The sequence below is a fragment of the Quercus suber genome, unplaced genomic scaffold, assembly GCF_002906115.3.
Source record: "Quercus suber isolate HL8 unplaced genomic scaffold, Cork oak 2.0 scaffold_931, whole genome shotgun sequence".
NCBI lineage: Eukaryota > Viridiplantae > Streptophyta > Magnoliopsida > Fagales > Fagaceae > Quercus > Quercus suber.
Window position 1 is genome coordinate 150,499 of NW_027070354.1, and position 21,368 is coordinate 171,866.

The window sequence follows — 21,368 nt, forward strand, 5'->3', positions numbered from 1 at the left end:
TTGGAATAGGGGTAGCTTGATGCATTTCAGGGCCTAAGGCGATAACTAATTATCTTCTTTTAGATGCAAAATTACAACTAATTAACATGAACCGCATAGATTTTTTTTTTTTTTTTAAAGTCTATAAACACAAAAAAAAAAAAAAAAATTGACAAAAATTTTCACACTTGTTGATATAACAGATTGATAGTGGTAAAAAAAAAGAGTGTAATGTTAGTGGTGAACCTAGATGAAAACTAGTATAAATCTGTGAACACAACTATTGTGAAAAATATTGTGAATTCTTTTGTTTATTGCTATTTTTTTTTTTAGAAATGCTACATTCACAATATTTTTCACAACAAATCTTAGGTGTTAAGTTGTTATTGGTTCTAATTTGAATCCACCACTAATTTTTTTTGTCATCAGTAACAACTTGCTACTTAGAATTTGTTGTAAAAGTATTGTGAAAAATGTTAGCATTTCTCTTTTTTTTTATTTGTATTTCATTTGATAAAAAAATATTTCTTTATTTGTTGGCTATTTTTTTTTTTGAGAATATTGTTGGCTAATATTTGAGCTTCATTAGTATTATTACAATTATAGAAATAACCCTATTGGTTAAAATTTGGGGGATTTTTTTTACTTGGTGCCTTAGGTGACTGCATCAATTATTTATAGCATTGAGCCGACACTGATTTGGAAATAAGCTAGCTTTTGATTTTAATTTTTTTTTTAATTTTTTTTATCTTACATTATACCGGGCAATCTTGTAACTCATGCTTTAGTCAAAAGAGAGCAAGGTATTCTTTTCTTGTTTTAGCCTGGATGAAGTTTGTTCTTCCAGATATTTCTTTCCTGTTATTTTTTATTCCTCTTCTAATTGAATAAAATCCTGCTGGTATCTCAAAAAAAAAAAAAAAAAACTTTACATTATACAAATAAACTGCCTAAAATAAGCAAATATATAATTTCTAAATAGTTTTTTGTCTTAAATTTTAAATGGTTACTTTTTTTCTAAGTACAGATATACTTTAGCTAAGAAAATAAATAAAAAAATAAGTTTCAAAAAAAAAAAAAACTATATATGCTTTTATAAAATTACTGTAACAATTAAAAAAAGGAAAAAAAAAAAAAAAAAAGGAAGGAAGAGGAACAAGAAATTGGAGAGAGAAGCAATTAGGCAAACGCAAATCCCGTTAAATATATATATATATATATAAAGAAAGAAAGAGGAACGAGAAATTGGAGAGAGAGGGAAAGGGAAAAGGCGTGAAGTAAATGATAAAAAGAAAACGTTGCATCAAAGGGCGGTGAGCTGGAGCACTAGGTGTAAGGAGGATATGAAATGAACCCAATGGAAAAAGAAAAGGAAAAAGGAAAACTGTGAAGAATAATTGCCTAAAAACAATGTCTTATCTTTTACCCACTCAACACATTCAAAGCCTTGATGTCCGCCTCAGATACAGCGCCGCATGCCTCACACGTGTCACCCTCTCCCCCTTACCTCCGTTCTCTTCTCTTCTACTCGTCTTTCTTCCCTCCTTCCTTCCTTCGTTTTAGTTATATTGGAAAGGACAACATCACATGCCTGTTAAAACCCCACGTGACAATCGTGTCAAATGATACCATGTGTATTCATTTATTTTGACAACAAGAGACATTAGCCTCATCCCACGCGCAAGGCTTTTATTTTTTTAGCGGTCTGATTTTGTAGAAAAAAAACTGTGTTTTATTTTATTATCTATACTTTTATTTTAGTGGTCTGATTTTGTAGAAAAAAAAACTGTTTTATTTTATTATATATATATAATTTATATTTTGAAAATATAATTTATAAGTAAATAAATCAATTTGAAAATTAATACAAGAGTGATTCTATTTTTTAGCTAATATTTTAGTGAGAGTTAAAGTTGCATTTTTACGAAGTTGTCTTTTAGTTTTGTCCATACTTAAACATAAGGGTGTATGAACATTTTTGAACTAAAAAATGAGGAATCCAAACAGAGGAAGTTTCTTAAATAATTGTATAGATAAATAAACTGAAACTTACAATTTACAAAATATGTACAATTAATTTTTGGTGTAAACAAGAATTGATGACAAGAAACTTTACTAATCAAATCAACTAGAATTACAATTTGCAATGTGTGTACAACAATATCTTTTAGGCTTCATGTACCCAAAAAATATAATAAGGCTTTTTATCTTTGTTTTTCCAAAATCCTATATTCCTACATAGTACACTTTTTCATACTTTACTGACAAATTGTTTTAACAACAAGAAGTCTGTCAACAACAACAACAACAATAATAATAATAATAATAATTATTATTATTATTATTTATGGACAAATGTGAAACTTGTATAAATTAGATGGTATTTATTAACAAGCACAAGTTACTATTGATGCTGCATTAAATATATTAAAAACGAGCACAATAGGTTACGTTAAATACTTTTAAAGAAATTATACTTTTATGTGCAATAAATATTACCCTTAAAATATACAACAATAGGATGGGATGGTTGATTTTTTCTACATTTCACTGGACTAACCCCGGACATGAGATCAAACCCAAGCTCTCCCTCCGCACGGATGTACATACCACTTAAGTTTTTTTTTTTTTTTTTTTTAATTTAAGAATCACGTACCACAGTCTTAAGTTTGAATAGTTATTTTTATCAACATGTTGACAATGCTAATAGAAGGGCCGATTAAAAAGCCTTTTCCCTCTGGCATGGATGATGATTGAGGCAACCATTTCCTTCCTTCCTTCCTTCCTTCCCTCCTATTCGTAATGCCATTAAGTACCCCAACCATCATAGAACGATGGTGGAGCCAATCAGGTCAGCTTTTGTGATTTCAATCAGTCCCTACATAAGCCATATTCCATTACTTCAAACTAATTAAATAAACATTAGGGTTACTTTTTATTCAAAGGTGTGCTTAGTGCACCATTGTATAATCTTGATGAGTGGCGACTATCCATCTTCTTTAGTGAGTATACATGAGGAGGAGTAATGAGACCTAAATCCTTTACAAAAAGGATTTAGGAATTTGGAAAAGTTAGCCCCACAACCTAGGCAACTTGGGTAGAATTAGAGTATGATATATAATGGACCATGTTCAATAATCCACTTGGTAAGGTATACATCAATTTTAAATATAATGAAAACCATTTGTTAAGATCAAGGACATGAATTCGTCACACTCTTCCAGTCGATTACTCTAGTTGTCAATATTCAATAACACATCGTTTTCAGACTCAAAAAATGCCATGTAGTGTCAAATTGTGTTGGATGGGAAATATCTTTTGTCTAGATATCAAATCCACGAGGTATGTCCAACCTTATGCTAAGCATTATTTAGGACCCAATTTTGTGGCCTTGCTAAATTTGTTGTCCCGAAGTTGATGATTTTGAAGTTTGACCTTGGGTCAGATAATTGGTCTCCTTCAAACTTTAAAAGGGCCTGTAAATAAATTAAACTATTAATAAACAATTCGAGCTTGGCTCAATAAAATGTTTGTTCATATTTTTTTATTAATAAACAAGCCAAATTTGAGTCTTATTTTTAGATTTGTTTGATAAACAAGCTGAGCTCAAGCATTTTTTTTTTTCATGAATAGGCTCGTGAACAATAATGCTCAATAAAAAACAAGTCGAGTTTAGGCTGGTTTATGGACTTGATAATAAGATTAATATGAGCTTGAGTAATAAAATAATACTTTATTAAAATTTTAATTAATTGAGAGTTTGAACCACATGTCTAAATCAAATAGATTTGATAATATGCTTAATATAGGCTTGATAATGCACTTATATTATATCTCAAGCTCAAAAGCTTGATATTGAGCTTAGACTTGGCTTAACTAATGAATCAAGTCAAGTCAAGCGAAGCTCAAGCTTTTGGACTATCTAACAAGTTCAAGCTCAAACTTACTTTGTAGGCTTGGTTCAAACTCAAGTCAAGCTTGAACATTTTATATTTGTTATTGAGCTAAGTTTAAACATTCAATACTTAATAAAACTTAGCTCGTTTACAGCTCTACGACTTTATAATCTCCATGCTGACCCCACACACATTAATATAAAAGACCATCACAGAACCTAATCCATTGTTTTAGATCCAAAAAATAGGAGAAATCATGCGGTGAAGGTTAAAAAAAAAAAAGATTAATCACCATATTCAAGGGATTTTTATTTTATCAAATGAAAAAAAAAAAAAAAAAAAAAGATGAAAGAAATACCACTTGATGTTTATAAGAGAGAGAGAGAGAGATTGCATTTGTCATGGAGCATTATCAAAATATGGTATAAATTTTAATGCACTCTGTTTTTTGGTAGGATGGGGGATGCACATGCACTAAACTTCTAGTATTCACCACGTTCCAAATTCATAATCCAAATAGCTAGAGTTTGAGTTTTATAAAAGATTAAGCACCATATTCAAGGGATTTTGATTTTATCATATGAAAAAAAAAAGATGAAAGAAATACCACTTGATGTTTATATGAGAGAGAGAGAGAGAGAGAGAGAGAGAGAGATTGCATTTGTCATGGAGCATTATCAAAATATGGTATAAATTTTAATGCACTCTGTTTTTTGGTAGGATGGGTGATGCACATACACTAAACTTCAAGTATTCACCACGTTCCAAATTCATAATCCAAATAGCTAGAGTTTGAGTTTTATAAAAGGGGGAAAAAGGTAGCTAGAGTTTAGGAGTGTCAATTGTCAAATATGGCTTTTAAATTAGTTAAGCCTAGGTTGGTTGGCAGTCACTTATTACACATGTAATTAATTGAATGTCAAAAAAGACGCATCCGGCATGTTGCACTTATCTAAGTTCGTGTTTGTATAAGAAAACAACAAAGAAGAACAAAGTGAAACCAAGATTTTTGTTTTCGAGTCAAGAGTCAAGGGCTCAATTGGGACCATTGGTCCAATATGTCTCAGTGAAAGGGAAAGCTCAAGCCAACAATATTAAAGATGTTAGCATGGATGGCTGGCTGTATCTGGATGTTGAGGAACCATGCCATATGTAACCGATCGAGAAAGCGGTCAGATCTTGTGCTTTGAGCAATGGAAAGGAATAAGAAATGCCCACTTGACTTGACACTGTTGGAAATTAGTTATAGGCTTACAGCCCAGTCTGGGTCCCGTAGGTATTATTGCTAAACAAAGAGAAAGTAAGCTTGTCAAATAGGAGTAGTAAAGATTTGAGGTGTTTTATTCTTAAGTAAAGCGGATGAATTGTCATGATCAACCATCCATAAAGTATCTAGAGGAAATAAATCTAAATAAAGTGTAATCCTTAACCATTTGAAGAATCCTTCTAGAGCCCAAAAATACCATCCCATGATGAGCCTATGGAACTATAATCTTACATTACGGTGCTTAGAAATGCTTTCATAAATCATGACTGGGAGCAACTACTCAATCCAAAGACACTACAAGAAAATCGGGCTATTACGGCTGTTTTCAAAACTGCCGCTATATGTCACATATTACAGAGTTTTTTTGAACCGCCCCTTACATGAGAATATTGTGGTGTACCATTAGACGCCAAAATAGATATAGTCTTTTGTGGCACTTTATAGCGGCGGTATAAAAAACTGTCGCAATATATGTGTTTTAGTAGCATTTCTTTTAGTTATAGCGGTGGTATACCGAACTGCCACAATGTATGCCTTTTTGAGGCATGTTTTCTTAGTTATAGTGGCAGTTCTAGTGACCACCGCAATAGACCTTTTAATTGCCTAAACACTTTTTTGGTCCAATTTTTTCCCTATATTTTTTTTTTCCTTTCCTTCACCTAAACCTATCACGTTAGCGTGCAACATTTTCATTTCTTATCCATTTGTCTCCCTCTAAAAATAAAAAAAATAAAAAAAACAAAAAAAAAACACATTCTCTCTCACTCTCAAATCTCTCGTCACTCTTAAAACCCAACGATCGATCTTCCCACCACTGCCACACATCCTCACAGCCATGCATCCTCACTCTCAAAACCTAGCTTGGGTCTCTCTTTATTAGCACTCACCGCCATTGCTTGTCGATTGAAGCCCCAAAAACAGCTGTCAAGGTTTGGACGAAGCCAAATGCTTGGCTTTTGCCATCGACAGCGTTGACGAAGCGAGGTAAAAATTAGTTTTTCTTTTCTTTTTTAATCTCAATGATATTAGAATTTCATTTTTGGGTAATTAGTCTTGTTTTTTTGGAATTGTATTTCTAATACTCGAATTGGGTCTCAGGGAATTTTGCTAATAAATTGTAAATTTGTTTGTGTTATGCTAAATTTACAGAGCTATGTGGGTGTTCTCTGTTTTAATTTTTCAGAATATTAAAAAAATAAAAATAAAAATTAGCAGTAGCAGAAAATAATATAAAAGAGAATTTCTTTTAGGATATAAATTGGATTAGTCAATTTTTGTTTCTTTTCTTGCATTGTCTTAGCAACCAAACACCAAAACCCATTGAGAACAAACCTAGCAAACACCAAAACATCTTAAATCTAAAACACCAAAACCCATTGAAACCAAAACCAAGCAATTAACAAACCCACCCCACGACTCACCACCTAACTGACTACCACTTCCATAACCACGACTCACCACCGAACCTAACTAACCACCACTTCCGCAACCACTAACCATCACCAACATAGAGGGACGAGGTAGAAAGAGAGAGAGACCTATCAAGAGAGAGACCCATTAAAAGAGAGACATTGATTTGAGCAAAAGAGAGAGTGAAGAACCGATCTTTGAGAGAGAGACATTGATCTGAGTGGGAGAGAGAGAGATCCACCAGTTTGAGAGAGAGAAACCGGTCTGAAAAGGAGGAGTTTGAAACATTTGGGTTTGATTTTGAGCAAAATTGAGAGATAGAGAGAGTGGATCGATGAGTGATGAGTAAAGATGGTAGTGCTCGGTCATGGAGTTAGAGAGAGATCTGGTGATGGTGGTGTGGTGAACGAAGATGGCAGTGCTTAGTCATGAAGTTAGAGAAAGATCTGATAGTAGAGAGAGAGAGAGAGGATTGAGAATGTCTTAGAAGAGTTGGAGAACCGGTTTGAGAAGGAGGTTTTGGGGCTGAATTTTTTCTTTGAGTGTGTGATTGTGTGAGAAAATGCTTGAGAAAATGTTATTTTGATTAATTGTTATCGATTTAAGAATATGAGTTATATTTTGGGAAGAACTCAAAGAATATAAACATGTTCTTCCAAAAAAATAATAATAATGAAGGAAAGAAAAAAAATTAATTATCTTATTTTATTTTAAAAACAATTTAGAAATTCAAAAAATTTATTTTTATGTGATTTATTATTTATTTAAATGCTAAAGTGAAATTTTTAATATGCTAAATACGTTTTTTTAATAGCCATGTCAGCATTTAGTGTGTAAACAGTGCACTCAGTTTGCCACGTAAACAATTTCCATTAGTGAGATGATGGTAAGGACCAAAATAGAACACATTTTTCATTTTAGGGACTATAAATGGTAAAATAAAAAAAAATAGGGATTAAAATAGAAATGACCCCAAAATATAGGGACAAAAAGTGTATTTATGCCTTTATTTATTTATTTTTTATCCTTCCCAAACAAAATTTCCCACTCTTTCCCCAAATGTTTTTTTCCCTTCTCGCAAAAAATTTTCCCAAATTTTTTCCCCCTTACATCTTTCAATTCCCACACATTTCTTACACAAAACCCTCTCCTTTTCTCTCTCTCATGCACACACGTTGCACCCTATCTCACACACACACTCGGCACCGTCAATCACTCGCAAACACACCTGTCGAGCAAAGCCTAACCCCAGCATCTGCCGTAATAGGTCTACTGCGGCACTTAAGTGGTGGCACTTCGAAGCGCTACAATAACAGCCGCTGCTAAAGGTCAAATGTGCCTTTAGTAGTGCTTTTTTGGGTTTTAACGGCCTTTTGGAGCGCCACAATAAACCGTATTTCTTGTAGTAGAGTTTATACTAAGAAATCACCTATTAGAGCATTCCATCTTGGAGTGCAAAAACTCTTAAAATGCAACATAGATTACCAAATACACAAAATTATCCTTACATCTGGTGCTTCATCAATGTTCAAATTTTTACAAAATGTGCTATAGTAACATCTAAAAATAGATTAGCACTATAACAAATGCAAATATTTTCCCCACTTATTTTATTCACCCCTCTCTCTCTCTCTCTCTCTCTCTCTCGTCCATTTACAAATGGATTGGGTGGTGTGATGTGGGTCTACAATTCAACATGGGTTGCAATAGTGTGGGTAGCGGCAACGGCGTTGTGGTAGTTGGGTTTTGCGGGTTGCTGGGTTTTGTGTGAGTTACTAATTTGCATGGGTTGCTTGGTTTTTGTGGGGCAGTTATTGGGTTTTGTGGTGGTGAATGTGTGTTAGGGTGGTTGTTTTTGGGTTAAAAAATGAATATTTTAAAAAGTTAATGCAAAATAAAGAATAAAATGAGGGATACATTTTAAAATTGGATAGGTAAAACCGTAAAATAGATAAAATGACTTTTGATAATCTAAAATATTTTTCCCCTTTTGCATTCCTATTGTTCTGTACATCAAATGTGGCAAAAAATGATTTGCAATTTGTGAAAATTTTCTTATTTAACATATCTTATCTAATTCCACTCTTATGGAACAAAACAAAAAAAGTTTTTCATTGTGTTTGACTTGATTTTTTCCATATCAAATACCTTTTTTTTTGATAATTTAGTTTAGATTTTGTTAACTACAAAACATAATACAAAGGGAAAACTATCAAACATAGACCAAGGAGGTTCCATATCAGAGGAACCTCCCACTCATACTCAAACTAAAAGCTTACAAAGAAGCTAACTACTACAACAAACAAAAAAAAAAAAAAAAAAGCCATAGTAGCACAACAGTGTAACAATACACTAACAACCTAGGAAGTATGAACATCATTTGGATTGTCGTGTTCGTGTCCAACATGTATGAGAGATACTAGACACTTTTGAGACACAGCTGCAACCATGTCACACCCCTTTCTTATATATATATAAACCTTGGAAGCACGGACACCTTATTATATATATATATATATAATATGACAGAACACGACCGAGGTGTATTTTGGATTTTGGATTTTGTTATAGTATTATCTATTATTGCTTTTTAAATTGATATCTTAAAATTATTATAAAAAAAAAAATGCTTAACAATATATACAAAGTATAAATATAAATATATTAATAATGAATTAATTTATGTATCTCTACCTACCTTGTACTAATTTTTCAAAAATTGTCCTATTACTGTGTCGTACCTGTGCCATGCTTCCTAGCTAATAGCACACAGCCTCCCATCCATACTCAAACTAAGAATTTATATTGAGCATTTAGCATTGGGCGTGTAAAACCCTCTAGTTGCTATTTTAGAAACTCACTCACTAAAATTTTTATTTTAGCAACCTACTCGCTAAAATTGATCTTTACCAGGTGTGGGTTTAGCAACCATGAACAGTAAATTTTGTGTTTATATAACCTCATGTTCATGGGTTGTAAAGATAATATATATATATATATATACTTTAATCACTTTCTCCCTCTCTTTTGTAAATATTTATCGATTTTTTATATTATTTAATAATATAGTTTCTATTATTTTAATAAATTGTATGTAAAAATAAAATTAAACGTTGAGTGAGAGATGTAAAATAAGATAATAAAATGTTTTAAGAACGTACAATAGATTTTTTTTTTTAGATCTAATGTTAATGCTTAGAGCACTCTCATGAGGTCTCTCAAATGTGTCAAATGCTAAATATTTGGCACATTTGACACACTAAACACAAAAATAAACCTCATCAGGTATGTTAAATGTGCTGAAATTATACAACACGCTAGAGTACGCTCTCATTTTTGAGAGCGTACGGATCCGAATGCCATTTCTATTTATTGTTTTTATATTCATCTTTCTCTCTCCTCTCTCATCACTTTATTCCTTTTTTTTTCTTTTTTCCTCTCCTCTCTCATTCTTCCTCAGACAACCCATCTCTTCTTTCACTCTTTTTCGTTCTCATTGTTGTGGCTTTTCTCTCTTTCTGTTCAGCCTCGCCGATCTTTGCTGCTATGGCTTTTTTTTTTTTTTTTTTTTTTTTTGCAGTGATTTGATTCGTGGGTTCAGAAGTGGGTGGCTTCTCTCTTCCGTTCAGCCTCGCTGCGCCACCTGAGCCGATCTCTGTTGCTGTGGGTTTTATTTTTTTGCAGTGATTTGATGGGTGGGTTCGGCAGTGGGTGGCGACCTCTCTTCCGTTCAGCCTTGCTGCGCCACTGATGCCGATCTCTGTTGCTGTGGGGTTTTTTTTTTTTTTTTTTTTTTTTTTTTTTTTTTTTGCGGTGATTTGATTAGTGGGTTCGGCAGTGGGTGGCTTTTCTCTCTTCCGTTTAGCCTTGCCGCGCCACCTGATGCCGATCTTTGTGTTTTCTGTTGTTGTTTTTGTTTTTTTGTGGTAGTGGTTTTGGTGTCCTGCTGTGGTGGTTCTAGTGTGAGACGGTGGTGGGGTGTTGATGGGTGGGTGGGTCGGCAGTGGATGGGTTAGCGGCCGCAGTGGGTGGGTGTGTGGGATGCGGTTGGATTGTGTTTTTTGTTGTTTTTGTTTTTCTATGGTGGTGGTTTTGGTGCTCTGCTGTGTTATTTCTGGTGTGAGATGGTGGTGGGTAGGATGTGGTTGGGGCGTTGATGGTTGCTGGCAGCGGGGGTGGCCTGTGAGTTGTGGTGGGGGTGGTTGGTTTTTTTATTTTGTATTTTTATATATTGTTGGTTTTTTTTATGTTATTTTAATATTGGAATATATTATTTTAATATATAGAATTGAAAAATAGAAGATCTGATAAATGGTGAATTGTAAAATGATGTGCTAAAATAATAAAATAACTTTTTAATGTGTCAAAATGACATTTTTTATGAGAGAACTGATGGGAATGCTCTTACTTCGCAACTAAGCAACATAACGGTCAAACAAAACCAAAGAAACACTTGCACCAAGCACACTGACTGCACAGAAGAACAGGACTGTCCATTGTCAAATCAGCATGCCTTTTGGATCAATCCCCTAGTTACAGCAAATGGTAGTATTTAATGGTAATTTCCAAATTTTTTTTTGAAACCCATGTGACTTTGACATCCTTAATGGTGCTTCCTTTAATCTGACCTTCAGTCCCAATTCTATTGTTACAATTAACCAACACTAGACAACGAGGAAATTTTTTTTTTTTAGTTATACGCTTTCTATTATTATTATTATTATTATTTTTTTGGGAGGGGGGTTGGGTAAGTGTTATAGGTTTTCTATGAAATAAGCAAAGCATGGCGTTGTGAATTTTTAAGTGCTAGCCGGTTCTTTTGGGTGCTTCGTGGTCTATACTATAACCACGAAGCACCCAAAAGAACCCCGAAACCTAAAAATTGACCAAAATAACCTAGAAATTTAAAAATGATCAAAATAGCCCCTAAATCTAAAAATGACCAAAATACCACATAAACTTAAAAAATGATCGATATACATTTGAAACCTAAAAATTAACTGAAATACTCCTTGAAACCTAAAAAATGACCAAAATACCCCTGAAACCTAAATACGACCAAAATAACCCCTAAACTTTAAAATGACCAAAATATCCTCGAAACCTAAGAAATAACCAAAATACCCCGAAACCTATAAAATGACAAAAAAGTCCCTTAAACCTGTAAGTCGAAAAAAATATACCCTAACCTAAAAAATTACCAAAATCTCCCGTAAAACTAAAAAATGACCAAAATACTCCCTAAACATAAAAAATGACCAAAATGCCCCATAAACCTAAAAAATGACTAAGATGCCCCAAACCCCTATTTTGGTAATTTTAGAGGCTTCGAGTGTATTTTGTTCATCTTACGAGATTAGTTGTATGTTGGTCATTTTAGATATTTTGAGGGGTATTTTGGTTGTTTCATATGTTTAGTGGTATTTTGGTCGTTTTAGAGGTTTTAGGGTATTTTTGGAAATTTCAGAGGTTTCATGTTATTCGTGGCCATTTGAGAGGTTTTGGGTTTATTTGGGTCATTTCAAAGGTTTAGGGGTATTTTAATCACTTTAGAGGTTTGAGGGTATTTTGATCATTTTTTAGGTTTTAGGGGTATTTTGGTCACTTTTTAGGTTTAGAGGGTATTTTGGTCATTTTATAGTTTTAGGGGGGTATTTTGGTCATTTTTAGGTTTCGGGGTTATTTTTGTCAATATTTAGACTTCCGGGGTTATTTTGGTTATTTTTAGGTTCTATGGTTATTTTGGTTATTTTTAGGTTTCTAGGTTATTTTGATCAATTTTTAGGTTTTGGGGTTATTTTGGTCATTTTTTAGGTTTTGGGGGTATTTTGGTTATTTTTTAGGTTTTAGGGTCATTTTAGTTATTTTTTAGGGTTCGAGGTTATTTTGGCCATTTTCTTAGGTTTTGGAGGTATTTTAGTAATTTTTAGGTTTCATGGGTATTTTGGTCATTTTTTGGATTTCAGGGGTATTTTGGTCATTTTTAGGTTTCGGGGTGTTTTGGTCATTTTTTTGGGTTTTAGGAGTATTTTCGTCAGTATTTTGGTCATTTTTTGGGTTTCGAGGGGTATTTTGGTCATTTTTGGGGTTTGGAGGTATTTTGGTAATTTTCTGAGTTTTGGGGGTATTTTGGTCCTTTTTTTTTTTTTTTTTTTGTTTCAGAGGTATTTTGGTCTTTTTTTTTAATTTTTTTAATTTCATGTTTCAGGGGTATTTTGATCATTTTTAGGTTTTGGGGTATTTTGGTCATTTCTTAAGTTTCTGGAGGTATTTTGGTAATTTTTTGAGTTTTGGGAGTATTTTGGTCATTTTGTAAGTTTTAGGGTTATTTTGGTCACTCTAGTGCAGGCCCCGTAGATAGATGTCCTATATAGCCCCTCCTTTCCCGGGTTGGGTCGAAAAAAGAAATGAAAGCTTTAAGGGAAGGAAGCTTGATAGTACACAAAGTGATTAATAAGGTGAGAAGTCAAATATCTCTTTTCTTTCCTCAAGGCAATAGGTAAATCCAGATCAGAATCAACAAAAGGAGGAAGAGAGGACTCGGGGAGCCCATATTCATATTGGAAAGGGTAAGATGCTTTCCTTAGTTCTCCGTCCTTTAGATAAATCACTCCACTTTCTTCTATTCTTTCTTTCATCTTTCCAAAGAAGAGAATCCTCAACTTCGAAAGGGGCACGAGAGCTTCAATCAGCCCTAATTAGTAAGGGGGAGCTAGCTTTAAAAGCGGCAAGGGGCTTCGGCTCTTATTCTAGGTTTAGATGTTATTTTGGTCATTTTTTAGGTTGAGGGGGTATTTTGGTAATTTTAGTAGTTTTGAGGTTGGGTGATTTATAAAAATGGTACTTGAATCATAATTGGGTCTAATTTGATACTCAATTAAAACCTAATAAACATTAGTATTAATTGGGTTAATACCCATTTAACCCAAGTAATAATTAGATAAGCTTAGGTCTCTTTTAAGTGAGACGGTTTGGGTGGACAAATAGGTTTTGGTTGATTTTGCCACCCCTAGTCTATAGCTTCCTTGGTGTATCTTCGTTGTTTTGGTGCAATAAAGTAAAATGTCATTTGGTAAAAAAAAAAAAAAAAAAAAAAACGGATACACTCCAAAATTAACTTGATAAATATGAAAAGGAGTGAATGTAAATACATTTCACAAGACCGGTCAGTCTCCAAATGCCATCTAGTGAGCACAAGATATTGATGCCTGTCCTGTGAGAAAATTGGATGTATATTTTACCTGAAACGGTCCCAGAATTTTATTTGCATTAGGGAAAAGTATTTTTTCCCAAATTGGACCCATTTAAAGGGAATTATTTCAATAAAGTAATTTCTATATTTGCACATAAACTAAAAGCATGAAGACAAGACATGGATAAATTTTAGGCAAAGCAAAATATGCTACTACTAATAACTTGAACCAATTCTATTTACTTCAGCAGCACATCGGCCTTAACTTCAGTTATTGATCAATAGATTACTAGGTAGCTTACACAATGCCCAGAAAAAGAAAAAAGAATTGCGTATAGATGCTGACAGTCTATGGCTTTAACAAATAAATCATCGTAGAAAAAAGGAAATAAAAATAAATAATTTAAACATAACTTACTGCTACAAAAATAAAATTATTTTCTGCATAACTGCTTGGGACATGCTTGGAATCCCTTGAAGCAGCAGACAGAGAGGCGCTGTTGTCCTATTCGGAATCCCTGAGGCTTTCACTTGTCAGCCAGACTTTCTTCTGAATGATAAACACAATGTCATCTCCATCCTGGTCGGAATCTGAACTGGAATCAGCTGTTGCCACTGCTTCCCAGTGCAATGCTGCCAAGTACTTCTTTATGTAATCAATCACTGGTTGTTTGTCACGAAAAATTATGAAACCAGTAGGCCTTAGTATGCGATCCATCTCAATCAGCAAATCTTCAGGACTGCAATCTCTCCTCACTATGTCAGAAACGATAGTCCATGCATGGAGCAGATCATAAGTTCGGGGGTATGTTGAAAAGGCTTGGCACCTGTTGAGACAGATTTTCCAGTATAAGTCAAAATCAACCTCCTCCAAACTTCAGTGGACACAAACTTTTCCAAGAATCTATGGATAAGGTTCTAGGGTGTAAAAGTTGATGGAAAATGAGCAAATATCATCTCCACCAAGCATGTTAGAAATATATGTCAGCAGAGCTGGTAAATTTGAAGAAAATCAGCCATAGGCAATAGCCATCTGCTATTAAATGTTAATTAGCTGGGTGTCATTATTTCTCTCACTCGGGTATCAAAAAGTGCATAAGTTGAACTCCAATCCTTGCCGAGGAAAACTAAGTTCACTAATATAATCACTATAAAGATAATATATATTATAAAAAAAAACAAGGTATTACTTACAGTACAATTTTTTATCATGTTATATTTCAAAAATCAATAGGCATACCAGTTGTGAACAGAGCCTATAAGACCTCTGTCGTATATCAGCTTAAGAGTGTTTGGACCATCTTCAGGAACAACATTCATCACCCAAACATCCTTGTCCTTCAGAGCAGCACCAAATGAACCCATATTTGCCTTCATGTCCATCAAGTTCCTCACAGTGTTTGATGAAATCTTTGGACTCAAGAGATTCCAATAATTCTCAACCCTCCGTTGCCAAACTTCCTACACCAGACACCAGCAATACATAAGCCCAAGCATCGGAAGTTTCTAAGCAGCAAGGAATAACTAACCATGAAAAAAAGTAGATTAAGACCATTCATTACCGTATCCTTTTCAAACATTTCATTTGAATAGCCAAAATCAGCAAGACGAGGAGGAGCAGCAGTCAATCTAGATGGCCAAGGAGCCAATCCACTTCCCTTTACTCTGTGGTCATCTGATAAAACCAGGAAAAATTTTAATTAGCACCAATCAAACCTGCCAACATGTATCAATACAAAATTCTAGGTTCCTTTGATCGATGGGTATTCCATAGCTTGAAGTACAGCCTATACACACCTAGCCTAGCAAATACACCCAAGCATATTTACTACCAAGCATCATGATGATTGTGATAACACCACAGCCAGTAATTCAAGCCCAGCTTTATATTGGCATGTGTCTCTAAACTTAGTACCTATCTATGCTCAACCATAACAAAATCCTAATTGAGTTAATCTAGAAGTACACACATTATTCAACTGAGATATAAGCTATCATAATTATCACTTGAAAAAAAATAGAATTTGGGAAACGACTGTTTGAGAGTTAAGTGTGAACATATCACAAGATAAACAACAAAGAAGCAAAGCAAACTTAAACTAAAATCTATACTTGTCCCAGTGATTTAAACAAAGTATATCAACAATTCAAAATTTAATACCAAAATCATAGTAGTGTATCCTCATGCCAGGTGGCCTACATACTTATGATTTCATCTCTATCTGTTCTTTTAGTTGGATAACTAACTGTGGTAAATTGAAGCTGTTTAAATAAGCTAAATTTACTTACAAAACTCTGTTTTCTACGGGAATGTAAGCCTGCATTCCCAATTGTCTATAAGCAATTTGAGTGTTTCTTTTGTATTAACTCTTATTAACTAAGTGTCATGAAAGCAAGAACAAGTTTTGTTTTAGCATTTAGCCAATGAGAAAATATTATTGTGACAATAGTTTCCAACAGTCAAGAAAACACAGAAATTATGATAAAACACATAAGAAGACACTTACGATCAGAGTATGGCGAGATGCATGCTTCCATTTGCACACCCCAAACTTTATCTGGATCATCATCAGACCGGCAGAGAGGAGGTTGAGTACCAGGTTCTCTTTCCATATAACAGTCATTTGTCAGAGGCTTTTGCCAAATAACTGTTTGGTTCCTCTTTTCAGCTATTCTCCAACACATACGCTCCACAAGGGCACTCATCTCTTTCCATATTCTAAGATCCTCTTCATCCTGAGCATATGCTTCTGGAGATGAATATGCAAAATAGCCTCCTGGTCTGAGCAATCTATCGAGCTCAAGAAGAAGAATTCCATCCCTTTGAAGCCAATCAATCCTACATCGAGAACAGTGAGCAAGTTCAAAAGATCTGCTAGGGTAAGGGAGCCTCTGGGTCCCTAAAACACCAAGATATGCTGGAATTCCTCTTTCTAGGGCAAACTGAATTTGGTTTTGATGCACGTCATTTGGTGCTAATGACATTGTTATGACATCAGACGAAAGAAGATAACCTCCAAAACTTGCAACACCACAGCCAACATCAAGAACTGTTCTTAATCTTCCTTCATTATTTATCTTGTTGTTGGAAAAGTTAAGCATCTGCAAAATTAGGTCACATATAATATTACTACATCATCCTTGAGGCACAAAAATATCAATTAATTGAAAAAAAATAAAAAAATAAAAATCAGACAAACCATTTGCAATGCAGAGCAAGGGAAATATGCACAATTCTATATGGACTAGCAATTCAAGAAATACTTTACAAAAAGCATTCAATAAAGGCCACAAATCTTACATTTGCAATTGAAGCAATATACTTATCAGCTCCATAGTGAAAATGAGTTCCTCCACCAGGAAATACAATCTTTTCACCTTTAACAACCATCCAGTTCTGGTCAGACTTCTCATGTGCAAGGTGAGTATGAGGTATGTTTGCTTTCCAGACTTCATCTCTGCTTTTTGGCCACTTAATTGGTACCTGTAACATCAAATGAGCAATCAGAACATCATTTACTAGAGCAGAGAATGATAATACAATCTTGATTACAACATCATTCTCTAAATAGACTCACCTTGTATCCTGGTGGAGGAGGAATCAAGCAATTGAACCGCCTTTCCGGAAGAGGGCAATGTCTTTCGTAGTGCTCCATTAAAGACAAGTCCAGCTTCAATCTCATTTGGTATATAAGGTTTCTATCTAGGCAAGGAATCAATTCGGAATGCCGATCATCACAAACCTTCAAAAATCAAAAGTACACATATGAACACCATTGACATAGCAAATCAAACCGAAAAGCAAGCCGCGGGGGGCTGAAGACTAAGTATAGCTGTAAAGCACTTACAGGGAAACTCTTTGGTGTGATTTCATCCTCTCCATCTTCCAGCGCAAATCTCATCGAAGACTCATCTTGCTTGCCATCATTATCTTCATCCCCACCCAAGTAAGATGAACCAAGTTTTCTCAAAGATCTGCTGCCATATTCTAGAGCTGATGCACCATGGTTATTAGACCCAAAAATGGATCCATAGTATACATACAGAAAACCAAGGAAGATTGTCACAGCACACACAGAAGTGATTAAACGCTTCTTTTGCACCCCATCAGATCGTCCCCTCGTCATTTATTTTACTTCTCAAGTTCTCCAATCGCAGCTTTTTTCACTTCCACTAATGTATTCAAAGATCACAACATAGATCTCATTTCATGAATTACTCAAAAGACTTATCAGAGGCCTGTAAAAAAATTAAATTACAAAACCAAACAACAATTAGCCAATAAAAATACCATCTTTTAGGAAAACAAATTACACTACTTAATATCTACGCGTATGAACTCTCATAATAAACTAGCACCGACACGTTACCACGAAACACTGTGTCTTAGAAATATAATATTGTTATATTATACTAGTAAAGTTCAACAGCAAGTTGCAAACTTGTTTCTCAATAATTCGATCCCTGGATTGAGCCAAAATCTAAGAACTATGGAAGTGCTTATAAACAATTTAAAAAAAAAAAAAAAAGGCACTGAAGCTAGTTGAGGTTAGTCACACACAAATTGACAACCAAGCAATGAAAATGATTGATCCAAGAAGGAAAGAGATGGAGAGATAGTCTAATACTAAACGCAAATTAAAACGAAGATTTTAGCAAATGTAATTGATTTATCCCAATGTTTCTGTCCCTCAGTGAATTGAAACGCAAGCAATAAAGAAAATGACACTTTCCCTGAGCACAGATCTGGGACAAAGACCAATACAAAAAACTACATTTTTTTTGCATTGAAAAAGCTACATTAGCCAATCCTATAAAAACCCATGAAATCCAAATCATTGCAAACACACCCAGAAACGTTAATTCAATCAGATCCAGCAATAAAACAAGAATTTAACAAAAACCCAGAAACAAAAAAAGTGAAAAAACACAAAAAAAAAAAAAAAAAAAAAGCTTACTGGGTTTGAATCAAAAAACGAAGTGGGTCTGATTTTGGCACCTAAAAAATTGTCCTAGATTTGTACGGGGAGAGATCTGAGTGAAGGGCGGGTGAGATTAACGTTTATAAGAGGAAATAAATGGTGGAGAGAGAAAAAGAAAGAGAAAGGAAAGAGAGATAGATCAGATCTTGAAGTTTTGCCTTATATATTTCCTTTTTAGCGCAGAAGTACTCGGTACTCTGTGAGTCCGGGTTCATTTGCTGTGCGTGTGCGCCTGTGTGTTTTTGTGTCACTGTGTGTGTGGGTTTCGTTTTAACGAGTTTAAACAACTATTTTCGATTTTTAAATAACATTAAAATATTTTTATATATTTTTACCCTATACATATTTTTAAAAAAATTAAAAATTATTATTTAAACAAATATACTAAACAGACTTTAATATCTTTTTGTTTTTTTTTTTTAACACTATTTACACATATTTTTAAAAAATTAAAAATTATTATTTAAACATATATACTAAACAGATTTTAATGTCTTTTTTCTTTTTTTTACACAAAATTTTTATAATTTTTTTTTTTTTTTTTATGAATATGATAATGTTAAATTGCTCTAATGTCTATCAACACCTTTTAGATAATAAAAAAAAAAAAAAAAAAAAACACCTTCTAGTTCCCATTAAAAAGACACCTTCTAGTTGTCAATAAATAATAATTTTTTTAAAAGCCAATAAATATAATTTGACTTAGGTCAAATCACGTTGTGGGATTTTTTTTAGTTACTATTAATAAAGGTGTGAGAGAGTTTCGGGGTTAATACTTTTTGGCTACATGGGGTTAATAGTTGATACTTAATAGATCTGATATGAAAATTACCGGCGATCCAAAATATCTAGTTGATCTAGTGGTAATTACTAATTAGTTAATAATGGGAGACTAATTTATTTTTATTAATTATTAATTAGTTAAGTGATTTTCTTAAATAAATGGTTTGTAGTCTTTCAGATAAGCATGAAGTTAAAAAATACTGTATTACAATAAGTTCAAGGAGTTGAAACTACTACTTAACTAGTAGGAGTATAGTTAGTTTAGACTTTTATTTTCATTAATAAAAGGAAATAGGTGTGTGAACGGAATGAAAACAAGTAGTGGGATATTAGTAGACTGTTTGGTCGGATTAAAGAAAAGAGTTCTTGTAAATTATTATTAACTAATTAGGCTTATTAAATTCGTATAGTGATTATGATACAACATAATATGTGATTGAGAATAGTGATTACTGATTATGATACAACATTCAATAAATAAATAAATAAATTATACAACATTAATGGAAGGAGCCTGCTATTAAACCATTTTACTGTTTGAAAAAATTTAGGATCACAGGAGGAAAAGATAATTCATGGCCTTCTTCCTCTTAAAGTTTCCATGCCAATACGAGTAATGACTTACTTTTTGGGCACTAGATTAATTAACCCATGTTAAGCTATTATGCTACTTTAATTTTGTGGCTTCATTACGAAGAAATAGAAAGAGTTAATGCAGAAATTTTTAAAAAGTGCATTAGGGGATCTTGCACTAATAATTGTGAAAGAAATATAAAAAATTGTGAAGAAATTTTTGGGCACTATCACAGAGCACACGGGTTGAAGATTACCACTTAAAAATATGTGGTCACTGCAGAGTTGCTGGCGAAGTGGTGGAGGACAGGGAGGGCAATCCCTATCATTACTTTTGAAAGTTATTTGACACTCACTCACGTCGGTAAGGTGAAATACCACAATTTCACATAGAGGAGTTCTGCCAGTTTTTGTCTTGGTAAACAAAACAAAAGTCAATATGTGCGAGCATATTGATTTAAACCAACATACATGTCCCATCATCCTTTTATGCTGTCTGTACAGTTTGCCCAAAAAAGAAAAAGTAGATTCATCGTATAAAGCTATCTAGTTTATACGAGTCGGCAACTTTTTGATAGTAATTCTTACTTTACGTTTATAAACAACTTATTTAATTTTTTATTAAAATTTTTTGTTAAAAATATGGTAAATATTTATATCTTGAAAAAATTTGAAAAAATTTAAAAAAAAATTTAAAAATTATACATAAAAACTAAAAGTTAAAGATTAAAGCCAATACCAAACTCATATGGTTTGGAATTAGATTAAAATGCAAATTAAGTTTGGAATAGTTATAAGTTTAATTTCTTATATTCCTAAATTTTGATTTAATTCCTAGTGTTTGACATGAAAATGAATATTTTCATTTTGTCTATTTGCATTAAACATGATCATTATGATCATTGAATGTCATTTAAGCAAAGAACATTCATACCAATCCCATCAATTTAAAATTTAAGCAAAATTTTGTCTAAATCCAACCAAAACATGCGTGTATCAATCTTGCACAATATCCTTGTTACTTGTAGTGAGACACTATCATCACTACATTAAAAATAATTTTTTGTTATTCAAAATCAAAATCAAACTCTCTCTCTCTCTCTCTCTCTCTCTCTCATAATAATCACACCAAATAGGCAGAGTTTCTGTTGGACAAGGCATTGTTTTAATGGTAGTGCAATTTGGTTTTGTGGAGCTGCAATCTAGTCTGCCTCTCTTCATCTCTCTATTCATCAGATCTGGTGTCTTTGGTGTTTTTGGTAGTGGTGGTGTGATCTGGTTCGGTG

At 33.4% G+C, this 21,368-nt stretch overlaps 1 protein-coding gene across 3 annotated transcripts; it reads right to left on the minus strand.

Moving 5' to 3' along the window:
• Positions 1-13,958: 13,958 nt before the first annotated feature.
• On the minus strand, positions 13,959-18,985 carry LOC111991582 (probable methyltransferase PMT3). 3 transcript variants are annotated; one of them, XM_024023363.2, is made up of 8 exons: positions 18,885-18,985; positions 17,593-17,983; positions 17,323-17,487; positions 17,046-17,228; positions 16,252-16,846; positions 15,307-15,419; positions 14,985-15,205; positions 13,959-14,571 (listed from the first exon to the last, which is right to left on the minus strand). In XM_024023363.2, exons 2-8 carry the CDS (start codon positions 17,869-17,871, stop codon positions 14,250-14,252), a joined length of 1,878 nt encoding a protein of 625 aa, XP_023879131.2. In that variant the 5' UTR covers positions 17,872-17,983; positions 18,885-18,985; the 3' UTR covers positions 13,959-14,249. The 3 variants fall into 3 exon arrangements, with proteins under 3 accessions (XP_023879131.2, XP_065624490.1, XP_023879130.2); XM_065768418.1 differs by lacking the exon at positions 18,885-18,985 and adding an exon at positions 18,744-18,878; XM_024023362.2 differs by lacking the exon at positions 18,885-18,985 and adding an exon at positions 18,703-18,878.
• Positions 18,986-21,368: the final 2,383 nt, after the last annotated feature.

What these genes read in the sequence shown, in the direction of transcription:
- LOC111991582 (XM_024023363.2), bottom strand. Translation starts at nt 17,871, where the DNA reads ATGACGAGGGGACGATCTGATGGGGTGCAAAAGAAGCGTTTAATCACT. An exon ending in TCACACCAAAGAGTTTCCCT is followed by an intron (nt 17,488 to 17,592) that starts GTAAGTGCTTTA and finishes TGATTTTTGAAG; the next exon opens with GTTTGTGATGATCGGCATTC. An exon ending in AAATGTTTGAAAAGGATACG is followed by an intron (nt 15,206 to 15,306) that starts GTAATGAATGGT and finishes TGTCTGGTGTAG; the next exon opens with GAAGTTTGGCAACGGAGGGT.